General features: G+C 41.0%; 1 protein-coding gene across 1 annotated transcript in view; it reads left to right on the top strand.

Moving 5' to 3' along the window:
* PTPRT (protein tyrosine phosphatase, receptor type T) overlaps positions 1-12,988 on the top strand; it is a 587,995-nt gene that overhangs the window by 532,324 nt on the left and 42,683 nt on the right. Inside the window, exon 20 of the mRNA XM_019539805.1 lies at positions 4,391-4,478. Coding sequence (XP_019395350.1) covers positions 4,391-4,478 — 88 coding nt within the window. The remainder of the gene's footprint in view (positions 1-4,390; positions 4,479-12,988) is intronic.

Below are 12,988 nucleotides of genomic sequence, written 5' to 3'. Positions count from 1 at the left end.
TTTTGTTTTTGTTGACCCCTGAAAATCCAGGGGTTAAAAAAAATATGCAGAAAAAAACCAGGGCAGTGCACATGGGGACAGTGCATGCTGCCCAAAACTGGAGCCTGGCCGACCAAAGACATGCTCCAGCTTCCAACCAGGCTCCTAGCTGCAGGAGCAATGGAGCTGTAGCTTTCCCAGCCCCAAGGACCTCAGGTAAGGCTGCTGGGGCCAGCAACTGTGTTGGCCCCAGCCTCCTCTCCCCCACCTGGGGTAATCTGCAACATGTCAGAGGGCGCATGGCATGGGCATTCCCTGGCCACAACTAGCAGTGGCACAAGGTGTCCTACTACTAGTTGTCCCCAGGGAACCAAATGTCTACACTTGTCTGGACACAGCCTACAAGTCCTGAAATCACATATAAAGTTCTATCCTTGGTTAAAGGGTCATAACTCCCTCTGTAATCTAGATATGTACAGTCATTATTGGAAGGCTGATTTCAGCTTTCAGGACACAGTATTTAGGCAAAACTGTAATTAGTGAAATGCAGCTACCACCAGTAGTACTACAAAGGTAGAGAGGATGTAATACTTATAAATTGATTACACTACTCAGAGTAGTTTCATGTTGGCATAATACAGTGTCCCGATGTGGGATCTAGCAGAACACAAAGCTAACAAATGTGTTTTGCAAAAGTGTCATAGGAACTTTAAACGAAAATAGTCCAGCCCTGTTTTATGCCTGTCTTAAAATGTGTTTATCTATAATATAGTTTAATGCTGGTGTCACATTCAACGGCATTTGTCCTTTAAAGAGCTGCTATTCTACTTTACTTTGCCAGCAGGCCTCATAAATTACAGTCTATTTAGTGACATGATATCAGACAATTTTACTCTTATGAAAGTCCTTTGTGAGCCGGAATTATCACTCATCCATGGCAGTCTTTTATCTCTGTATTTTTCAACCCTATGCTAGCACATCTGAGTTGCATATTTGTTTATAATATACCTTCACCCCCACTGGCTTATAGTAAAGGCTAACCTTTCATCCAGGTATGCCTTTCAAAATCTTTACAGGCTTGTTCTATGTGCAAAACACTGATGTGTGGCATTTGGTGCCACTGTTAAAGCAAGATGGGAGGTGACTCTTATTTACACTTGTGAATGCATGGATGTGTTAGCACTGAGGATGCACACACTTTTTGAGTGCACTTTATGTACCTATGGCTCAAAATATGCCTTGGCCCTTCATGACTGCTGTCATTATCTAATGCATCCATATCCATAAGAATACACAGAGGTGGATAAAGCTGCTTAGGCACAGGCCTTGTTTAAACATCACCCATTTACTTTTCTGTGCCTTTTAATTCTGACTTGCAACTGGCCCAGCACTCAGACTACTATGAGCCAGCAGGTGATATGGACAAATGCCTGCGGTAACTTTCAGTTGTGCTTTAAGACAGCATCAGGATACAGGTTTTCAGAGAACCCATCTGTTTTTGTCTGTTAAGTGTGGACATTGCTTATTAACTTGTTACTTCATTCTGGCCAGCTGCAAATTTCACTCTGTCTAAGAAAGTAGATCCTTTAAGTCAGAATAGATTGATTCAACTACTAATTCAAATGATTTGTCCTTAAATAAGCCAAAATATTGAATTAGTTGAGCATTAAACTTGTTCTGTGCAACGCTTCAGTGTAATGTGACCATGGCTACTTTCATAGGCTCACAAATTTACAAAAAACACTCCACTCCTATGCAGTTATTTAAGTGATGGGTGATTTTTTTTTTTGCCCCCAAAATACTTAGAAGCTGATTTCTTTTGAGAAATCTAGCCCTTTAACTTTAGATTAAAATTAACTGTGCAATTTATCAGTACCATCTCATGTTAACTACTATTAATATATCTTACTTAAACTTCATAAAACTGCTTTAGGGAAAGAACAAAATATTAGAATTAAGGATTAGCTTTTGTGAATGTTAAAATTCTGTAAACAGTTAGGAAACTCTAATTTTACAAAATGAGCTTGGAAGGTTTGCTGTCACAATACAAGGGCACAAAGTGAAGAAATAGTCACACAAATAACAACCCTGATCCACACTGATTTCAAGTCATTTATATTGCACTAGTGACAGAAATACCGGCCTTTTGTAATAGTGCAGACGGCCCTTTCAGAAACATCCATTATAACAGCTAAAGTTTCTAGGGAGAACCCAAGATACGCCCTCTCTTCTGCAGATGCTATTTAATTTGTAGCCATTATATATACACTTGAATTTAACCTGTTGATGGACGACACTTCCAATAACCTCTCCATGGAATACAGATTTGGTGTTTCTATGTGCAGCTGTTTCAACAAGTTCATCCTGTGGATGTAAAAATAGACCTTTACATTGGGAATATATGCCCTACCTCAGCTGGAAGTGTCCCCCTTCAATTCAAAGAGGGATTATGATTTTTTTGTATACTGTGAAGTTACCTTGGTATTCAGTATGAAGAGCTGTCATAAACCTCCCCCTGAATACCTTAAGGACTTATGAAAACCTCATAAAAAGCAGAATCCTCATCAGTTTCAGTGGCAGGATAGCATTATCTGATATGGGCTTTACTGGGCATGTGTGTAGCTTCTTTGGACAAGACAACCTCCCCCATGTGCAATTATGACAAAAGGGATATTTTTCTTCTCAGAAGTGTATGTTGGGATACCTAATGACTACTGCCATTCTCTGGACAATCTACTGTAACTAGAGAGTAATGTAAAAATAAGGTGCCTTTTCCCGCTGTCTTTGAAGATGAAAATGAGCTTCCCGCACCTACTTTCTCTTACATATTTTTTTCTTTTTTTTGCCTACAAGATTAGTTGCTATTAGGTAGCAGCTGTCTGTAAAAGGAAATAGATGCATGATCAAAGCCCTCACCAATTACTGAGTTATTACCTTTTACTCCAGGGCTTTTGAATTGGAGCTTGCCTTCCCCATCTTTGTCAACAATGCTTATAGCTGTGTCTGACACTGTCTGTCTCACAACTCCTTTGAGGGGAAATTCAAGATGGTCTGGTCTGCCAGGGAGTTGCACAGATCAGGTTTTATCATAATATCAGATTTGCACATCCTAATTATAGTGTCTCTTCCGTCACAATTCTCACGCAATTATAGACCTAGGTGGCTTATGAAGATGCATACAAATTCATTTTCAAAAAAGATCTACTGAATACTACCTACTGTTAGTAAAGGCAAACTTGATTCCCCAATGATTAAATTATAAAACCATTATTCTCCTGGGATGGTAAACAGAACAATCTGCAATGGTGCTGTTATTCTTTGGACTGCAGCATCTACTTCTGAGTAGTGCTTGAGAGACAGAGTGACAGAAAAACTGAGTGGAAAGCATGCCAAAGCTGATTTTTATATTTCCAGCAGAAAACAAGGTTGGGTTGGCTGCAGCTGAGAACTCCAGTTTTCGCATTGTGGTTTTCTGTGTCAGCTGTGAAAAGCTGCGCTGGTAACACCCAAGAGGGAGTTAGCACCATCTGTCTCCCAACACAGTTCTGCTTTTGCTGCTGCTTTGAACTGACCCTGTTGAAGTTCCCCTGGATGCATCTCAAAACTGATTCTTCCTATTTACAGATATTCCAGACCATATTCCAAACAGAGTGGTTGTCTCCCTGGCCATATCCAGTGATAAGTGCAATTTTTCTGGCTATGTCCATACAAACACTCATTCTGGGCCTACCCCAAGAGAAAAAATAGCTTATTTAATCATGCCCATGGAGACTCGCAGGACAAAGTCAAAGTGACTCAATTTGCCAGTACAGGGATGTGTGCCATACCGTATAAAATTCCTGATTTAGAAATGCCGTCACCTCTTTTTAGCAGTTTGCATACATATATAGCACCTAGTCAATGGCTATAATATCCTTCTTTGCAGATCTGTGGGCAAAATAGCCTTTCAATGGTTTCTTTAGGAAAGTAAGATGAAAGTTTGCGTGGTGGAATTACCAAACTAACCCACCATTAGTGTAGTAAAAGGAAAAATCATCGGCTCCACTGAGTTCTATGTTTCAACCATCTGGTCTCTCTCTGGGGTATATGTGCGTACAATCATCCCAGACCCAAAGGGTATTTCTCTCTATGAATATGCAGCTGGAAACAAATAAAGTTCCCCATACCTTTTAGATCCATAGTTGTATGATGAAAATGATACTTAGCCAATGCAAGCCAAGGGATGAGAATGGTCTCTGAAAAGCTGTGCCTTTTGCATTATTAGATGTGCCCTTTCCTCAAGAACAGCTGTTTTCTTGGTTGAGTGTTAAATTATGCAGTGCTTTCATTTCTGCCTTGCTTTGTCATGTTAAGCCACCTAAAGGCATTGGCCAGTTTTTTTATAAACACTCCACCATTGTTTATCTTACAGGCTCTCCCTGAAGGACAGACAGCATCTTGGGATACAGCCAAGGAAGACGAAAACCGCAATAAGAATAGATATGGGAACATAATCTCCTGTAGGTGCAAATTCATATTAAACTAAGCTTCCTTTGTATGTTTGTAAGCATCTGGTGGAAAAGAATATTTTTAATAGATTAACTAAAGAAACCTGGTTCAAAATGCCCAGCTTGTGAAGGTTAGTAGCAAATGAGGTTTCTTTTTATGAGACATTTTTTTCTTCTTGTTTTGTGTTTACTGCTTTCTTCTTAAGGGCAAATGCCTGCTGTCAGATTCTCACTGCCTATCCTGATGTCAGTAACATGTCTGTTATCTCTGCATGTGCAGCACCACCAACCTCATGTATGGGAGTGCAAAGGGAGGTCAGGATATAACAGATATTATAGATGGATCAGAGAGCAAAAGTTTTCCCTTAAACCAGAGGTCAGCAGCCTGTGGAGCACTCACAGGTGGTCTCCAGAGAGCTCTGCTCCTTTTTCCTACTTCTAAATCACTTTAAAACAGGTTAAAGGCATTGAGCTCTATCCTGTCTTACCTTGGTAAGCAAGCAGTTGTTGTAATGACTATAAGGATGTCACAAGATTGTGAATGGGAAAGAGAATGGAAAACTTGTGCTCAAAAGTATGGAATGTCAATACAAGAAAAAAATCAAGGCACTTTTTGAAAAGTCCCACTAAGTTCTCTGGAGCTGAATTGGTATAAATGAGGACACATTTAGGTAACATTATTTCCTGTTAAGAGCATAGGAATATAAAAAATGCCATGCTGGATCAAATCAGTCTGTACCTCTGAAACCCAGTATTCTGTACCTCTCAGTGGCAGAGAATTAATATTAAGCAGAAAAGTATTCATACAGAACTATCCAGACAGATCTGACCCCTCCCTCTCCATCCATTACATCTTCGAGGAAAAATAACATATTTTGTCCTAGGAAGAATGATTTTCCTTGTAAACTTGAGGTTTTAGGGTTCAGTTATTTTGCTGAGACCCAAGAGATCTAGGTTCAGTTTCTTGTTCTGCCTCAAGCATCCTGCATGAGTCATTGTTATCTCTGCTTTCCATCTGCAAAATGGGGCTAAGGATGGGGTCTTCTTCCTCACCCTTTCTTTGTCTTGTTGGTTTAGAGTGTCAGTTCTCTGGAACAGAAACTGTCTTTTACTATACAGTTGTACATGGCCTAGGAAAATTGGATATGAATAATGATAATAGGTAATAGGTTAAAAGGAGCAAAAGAAGCTTGCTAAAGTAAGACTTTCCCCTGACAAGTCTTTTTTTTTTTTTTAAATATCCAAAGAAAACCCCTTTCTTTTTTCTAGGTTTTGTTTTAATTAACTAATGTGTTTTTTGGCTTTTTGTTTTGTTCTGTTTTTCCTTTTTCGTCTGTGAGCTTTTGTGTCCAGCTGGTTGTGGGGAGACAGGCCTTGGTTTCCCCTGTATAACCTCATTCTGATTTGTGTTATAGCAACAGAGATTGTTTCCACTTGCCTGTAGGGAATTTGCATCTAGACTCAGGGCTGCTATGTAAACTTTAGGTTTAATGAAAACACTCTAACAAAAGAAAAAGAGCCTGAACCAGCATGGAAACATTAGAAGTCCTTGCTTGGTCATGGACTAAGACTCTAATACATTGCATGGAATATCATGAAAGAGACTGGTTTTGAGGCCTCTTAATCTAAAGGAATAATTATGGGAATGCAAGCCAGCAATTCGTGAGTTCTAATCCTGCTCCTGTCACTGACTCACTAGGTGGCTCTGCACAGGTCACTAACCGTCTCTGCTTCTGTTTCATTATCTACAAAATGGACATGATAATACCACATTTTGAATGTTGTGTAAAGTGCGGAAGCAAGTACAGTCAGTGTGTGGGTGGTATGTATAATGAAGAAAACCATGCTAGGCAATATATTTTCCATCTAATTTTGAGTAAGGAAAAAGCATGAGGTAGGGGGAACAGTAGCAATGAAACTGTGGTTACCATCTCATTTAGGATGAAAGAGAGATCACCCAGAAGGAAACATTTCAGTTCAAATGAAGCACATGGGAATGAATAAAGGAAGTAAAATCCAGTAAGATAAATGGGAAATGACATAGCAGGAAAATGCTCCCAAAGATACATTCTTGTATGACAATGGATGATGCCTGCCTCCTGGCTATAAACTCGCTCACTCAAGCACATCCCCTCTTTTCTATTTATCTCTGGTGTGTGTGTGTGTGTGTGTGTGTGGGTGTGTGTGTGTGTGTGTGTGTGTGTGTGTATGTATATGTATACACACACACACACAAGGAATAAACAGAAAAGAAGGGATGTGCTTGAACAAGGAAATGCAAACAGTAATCAACGTGGAGAAAGAGGTGTCTGAAAGGTAGAGACATCAGAGTAAAAGTTCAGATCCAGAGGCTGATGGGAAAACTTACAGAATTAGTTGGAAAAGGTGAAAAATCATAGGTAATAGAAGCAGAGACAGAGTAAGAGAGGAAGATTGCGGCCTTTCCCCCTTCAAATATATCGAATCAGGAGTTCAGAGAAGACAATAGAGTGTCTAAGGAATAACAAGGAGCTTTAGTAACAGAAGTGGTAGGAGCTGATAAAATAAAGTTGAATGAATTCTGCACCCCTCTCTCTCTGGGGATGGGAGGGAAATAAATGTCAAGAGAAGAAATCTGAAGAGTCTGTGGACCTGATCCAACATCCACTGAAATCAATGAGAGTCTTTGTAGTGACTTCAGTGAATAAGCCTTGGATCAAGCCTCATAAGTGTCCTGCCAGTGCAGAAATGGCTGAAGGAACACTGCAAAGGAGTCCACGCTAACCCACAGCCTTGATCAGCCTGGTATCTTTCTGATCTGGTGAAAAATAAAGTAGGATGAGTTAGTTACTGGTATATCTTCTCCCACACACTGAAGTCCCAGGCTCCCTACTTGAGAAGCATCTAACAGTCATGCCACCACTGCCTGTAATTTGTGGCCACCTCAGGGTGAGACTTGAAACATGTTAATAGCAGTTCATGAGACTTCAAGCAATCAAACTGAAGTCTTGTAATTTTTGTCATAGAATTTTTGTACTTTTCCAGTCACATTCTTCAGCTAAAGAGAATAGCTCCTGTTGACATCAATGGAGAGTGGCATGTATGCTGATATGAGGAAATCAGGATTGGGGGAGGGCAAAAATGGAGGGAAGCTTGCCATTTAGAATATGAGCAAACATATGCAAGCCTACAAAATACAAACATAGCAAAATGGTCCCAATTTTAAAGGGGCATCATCTAGGGTCAAAGCACAATTTAGCTTAGTTACATTACCGTAGCAGCATACAGACAGAACAGTTGCAGTGTAACACCTGCCCTGTACTCCCAAGCAGCAGCTCTTCTTCCACCTTTGAATCCACTGCAAATGCACATTTAACCATACCCTTTGTATGAATTCGGCTCTGGGGAGTTTTGCCTGAGAAAAGGAAACAAGACTTGGGCCTAGAAAATAGCAAAGCTGAAAAAAGAACACAGGAATTGGCAAAATGCCTTCTTCAGTGGGTACGTGCCACAGAATCCTGAATAGATCAGAGATTAGCGGGAACAGTGGATAAAACTACTGTGCATTAAACTTGCTGCTTAACTTTGGTTTAAATGTGATTGCTGCCAGGAGTCAGGATCTGCCCTGATTAGTGTTCCAATTTTGTTTAGTAAAAAGCTGCAGATGCTGATTAGCATGGTTTGCTTATTCCCTATGGCTGTTTTACCACTTCTGAAAACAGGAAATGCAAGTCCCCTTGGGTAGTGGTTTGAAAAATTTTCAGGTTTTGCTGTATTTCCATTTTCTGTATCTCCAGCCTTATCTGTTGACATGCATGTTTGTAATGTCTTGCAGCTGCTCTACCATGATTCCTACAGCTCTTACCCTTATATCTTTTTCAGTAATGGCCAATTTTAGGCCGCTCATAACTCTGTTCCAGTATTGTGTTAATACAGGACCCTGACCATCTCTGTTGAGACACCAGTAGGTCTTGAAGCCAATCTCAACCCCTTCAGCTTTTACAGTTACAAATAACCCACATTGTGGTGGTACATATGAATCTCCACTGTATTTGGGGCCAAAAACAGGTGGCTGTGGAGATATTATCTGTGAGGCTCACTACAATGCGGTTGGCAAAAGTGTTTCTGGGAAATTGGAGATAGCTAAGTGTTCAGAAATTATTCACAATTGCATAGATCCTCTTCCTGCTGAGGAGGTGAGACATGTCATCAGTAGGACTACAGCAGTCTTGAGGTTCCCCTGGTGTTGAGGGTGTAGAATTTCTCAGTTCCCAGCCAAGAGACATGGTCTGTGCCTCTGCATTTGGGATTTATCTGTTAACATAAGTAACTGAAAAAGCAAGTTATGAGGATAGATGAAGCAGCCTCTTTACAAAAGCAGTTTCTGTGTCACAGATGCGTCCTCTATGACACAGAAATACCCTTGCCTTATGATCACTTATTTATGGGCAATTGTCTCAGGAAAAATTATGTAAATTAGGAAGTGACAAAAAGTTTGGAGGTATTCGGACTCATGATGGATTTACTAATGTAGATGAGGAAATGTATGACAATTGTATTGAACCTTTGTACCAGATTTTCACCACATTTCTGGAGTTAGGGAGCATGGGTTGAGATCCTTAAATTATCCCTGTGCCAGAAGTGAAGACAGATGTAGGACGAGGATGTGTCATGAGGGAAAGGACACTAAGTCCTCTCTCTCCTTCTTCTCCTACCCTTCGCTGAGCACTCGTCACTGGAGGTAATCCAACATGGAATAGGATACCTGCTTTCAGAGGGAAGTGCTACTGATGGTGAAGTAGGGCACTGGGATGTGTCTGCTCTTTTACAGGAGGGAGCTAATGAGGGACTCACCTGACCCAAAGAGGGCTCAGGCTGGAGCTATATAAGCCCAGAGCTTGCACAGGTCAGTTCATCTCTCCCTGGCAGCCAGGAAGTGAGGGGCTTTTGGCAGCAGGGCCCCTGCAGGGACCTGGAGTTAGCGAAACACCACTGGGTTTTACAGACAAGTGACCTTTGTTTATGTTAAACCCCGAGGGAGGTTGAGGTGTCTGCCAGAGAGTGGAGATGCTTCTTGTTTATTTAAGTTACACCGGTAGTTTAGCCTTGATCCTCGCGGTGGCAGGCTCAAGGCCTATTTAGAAAACTGGTGATCCAGTACCCCTCAGACTGAGGCTGGGGCTCAGTAAGGGTTCAGGAGCCTAGAAAAAGGATGAGACCCAGACCAGAGGGTCCACGAGCCCAGAGAAAGGCTGAACTAGGACAGAGGGTCTGTGAGCCAAGAGGAGGGGCTGTGTGCAGGACCAGAGGTCTGAGAGCCCAGAGGAGGGGCTGTGTGTGGGACCAGGGGTCTAAGACTTCGGAGGGAAATGGTATGAGGGACCAGGAAGTCCAGGGGGGCCAAGTGTATAAATAAGTTAACAACAAAGAGAGAGAATATCCATGAGGCTTGGGACATGGTGTACGGGAGGAAAAGAAGCCATGCAATTTGCCCGTAAGGCTACAGGTACCCTACAGGGGCCTATTCAGGCCAAGAGGGACCTATCAGGCCTGAGGCCTGGATTGAGGCTAATCATGGTCCATGAGAGACCCAGTAAGAAATTATTAGGATTAAGGCTTTGTCTAAGGCCTGTTGGCGGCCTCCCTTAAACAACCTTTAATATTAAGAACAAAGCACAGTGGGCAATCTAGGGAGAGCGACTTTAGAGTCTGAGCTGGGCAGGAGCTGCAATGCCACCAGGGGGCATCATGGCCACCCCTGCGGCCATGAGCCTGTCACAGATCGATTCTGGCTGTCAGCCACACTTTTGACTTCCATGCATGACTTGAGATTCACAATTTGGCCCACAGAAAAAAAGGCGGGGAGGGGAGAAGGCATATAGAAACACTACCATAAAACCTTTCTTTAAAGCTGTAGCTTAAATACCTTTTGGGAGAAAACTTTATTGAAGAATATAAAATGATTCAAACATCAGAAAGGACACTTACAGCACAGGTGTTTGAGCGAACTGTTAAAGACGAGTAGCTAAGGCATAGACAAAAGAAACAGCAATACCATGGACATCACCAAAGGTAATGCATGAAAATAAACATGATAGATGCAGAATAAACACCTCTGGAATTCAGCGGGAACACTGGTATTACTCTTTCTTTCAAGTCTTACTCTAACAATATTTTTCTTCTACTGCCTCTTGCATCTACTTAATTTATATTCGTTCTATTTGATGATGGAAAACTAGTGTCAAATGAGATGTGGACGTAATCACAATTAAATTAGAATAATTAGGCTATTTTACATGAGCTTGAAGGACTGTTTTCAGTAAGTTCCTGTGATTTTGTAACCGGTATTAGTAGTAGTAGTACCGGTAGCAGCAGTAATAGTAAAATGTTGTGGTTGTGCTAACTCACAAGGGTAGTAAAATGCAAAATGAAATATAAAATGTCATGAAAATGTTTATGAATTTCTGAGAGGCCTAGGAGTTGCAGTCATGAGCTCATTCTTAAGCAGAGGGTCACAGTCTCCCTGAAATGTGTGACCATTTTTGTCACGTGAAATGAGTCTGCTTATAATTTAAACAACAATTTAAGCTTAACTTGCCAGAATTTAGAAATGTTTGGGGCAATCTGGTCCAGGGGGCAGAATGTAGAACCGAGACTCGAGAGACCTGACTTCTAACCTCAGTTCTTAGTGGTGGCCTGTTTTGCAATCTTGATAGTGCATTGCTTTTCTGTGCCCCCTCTTTAGAATAACTCTCTTTTTAGAATGGCTGTCTTTGAAAAAGCACTTTCAAGCCTACAAATGAAAAAAAATCTGCACTTGAGGTTTTTTATTACTATTATTAGGACTTTAATACACTGTTTCTTCCTTCTCTCCAAAAATTGTACATACTGAACAGCCTCCAAAGCCTTGAAAAAAATGTGATTTAAACATAAGTTATTGCATGAACCTTTACCCAGCCTGTTCCCCTAAAAATATGAAGAGGATTAAAGGAGCCATTCTCTCCTGAAGTATATGACATCATTAATATTTTCTATGCTTACTGTATATACAGAGGTTTTCTGTCACACTTCTGAGCAATATAAATCTCCCATAAGAAATAAAATCTCTTTTCCATAAAAGGTGCAATCAGATGCATGGAATTGATTTCTCCCAGAATCCAAAATGAAATCCAGGTATATTTCACTGCACCCCAAAACATATATTGGACTTCAGTCTAAAGGTCTCCTGTCTTTTAAGTTTGTTTGTTTCATTCCAAGTGATAATTTCTTCATAGCTTATTTTATATCAAAGGCAACACAACAGTTGTATTCTTGAAGAAAAAAATACTATTTCTATATGTAAAAAACATATTTTTCCTTGGCCAGTTTCTATCCATAAATGTCTGTAGGTTACACAGCCCTCTTCTTAGATGTCTTTCATGGCTGGTCCCTGAGGAATTCAAGTTGAGATTCTTTATGGTCTTGGCAGGAACATTTTTGTTCTGTTGCTTTTCAATTACATTGTTGCAATAAACTAAATCTGATCTCCTTGTGGCATCAGTAGAGGAATTATTATATCACCCCCCTATCTCTCTCTTCTTCCCATTACCTCCAGGATTTTTGTTTTCTGTTCCATCTGACACTCACTAACTTGGCTCCATGTCTTGAATTGCAAGTGAGGAAGTATCTTCAGGAAATGTGTTTTACTGCCATCTGTCCAGTTTAATCAACTCTGTCTGTCTTTGTAAATTGCTGCTAGTATAAATGCCATGTTGTCTGTCTAACTAAGTGGTTAAGGAGAATTCCTGATAAAGTGGCATAGGCCCTGGACAGATTTAACACTTGAAGCATTTCACATTCCTTGCATGCCTCTACTTTCCTGGTTCCAGCAAGGGGAGCAGGGCCTCTGATAGCCAAGTTTTGACAGAGGAGGGGGCTCTTGACCATCCCCAGCAATCTATGGAGCCTGCACACATACCCACCTCTGGACCCGGAAGACCAGATGCTGAGCATACAGGAGACTGCTCATTGGCTCTCTGGCTTGCTCTGTCTCCCCCACTCCCCTGCCCATTTAATGCGTGATGAAGTCACAGGACTGAGCAGCCCCTGACTGGAGAGCATGCCTTTGCAAGTTGTATTGGCAATTTTTAGATGCCCTGGCAGGTGGGTGCAAGCAGTGAGCTGTCTGTGTGTCTAGCTGATGCTGAAGTACTTCATTTATTTTTTTAAATACCTCAAAGTAGAGTGGAGTCCTTCAAATATGATGTCCGTCCTGGGCCATAAGTATGGTTAATTTCTGAAGCTGAGAGCTGTAGATGGAGTTCCAGAAATGTATATGCATTCATTGCATCCACAAGCCCGTATTGTTGAACCCAAATGTTCCTGACATACACCATCGGCATAATCATTTGAAGCATAAATATGGGTTTTTGTAGCCATGTCTTTTTGTAGCCATACATGACTTTTGCATTTGGGTTTGAAGACTTTTCAAATTGATAAAGTATTTGTGAGTCTATGAATATTCATGTGTATTTGGATCCTGATTTCCAGAGGTGCTTGTAAAC

Source organism: Crocodylus porosus, unplaced genomic scaffold, assembly GCF_001723895.1.
Source record: "Crocodylus porosus isolate Cpor-Errol unplaced genomic scaffold, CroPor_comp1, whole genome shotgun sequence".
Lineage (NCBI taxonomy): Eukaryota > Metazoa > Chordata > Crocodylia > Crocodylidae > Crocodylus > Crocodylus porosus.
This window is presented reverse-complemented; position numbering and strand designations above follow the sequence as displayed.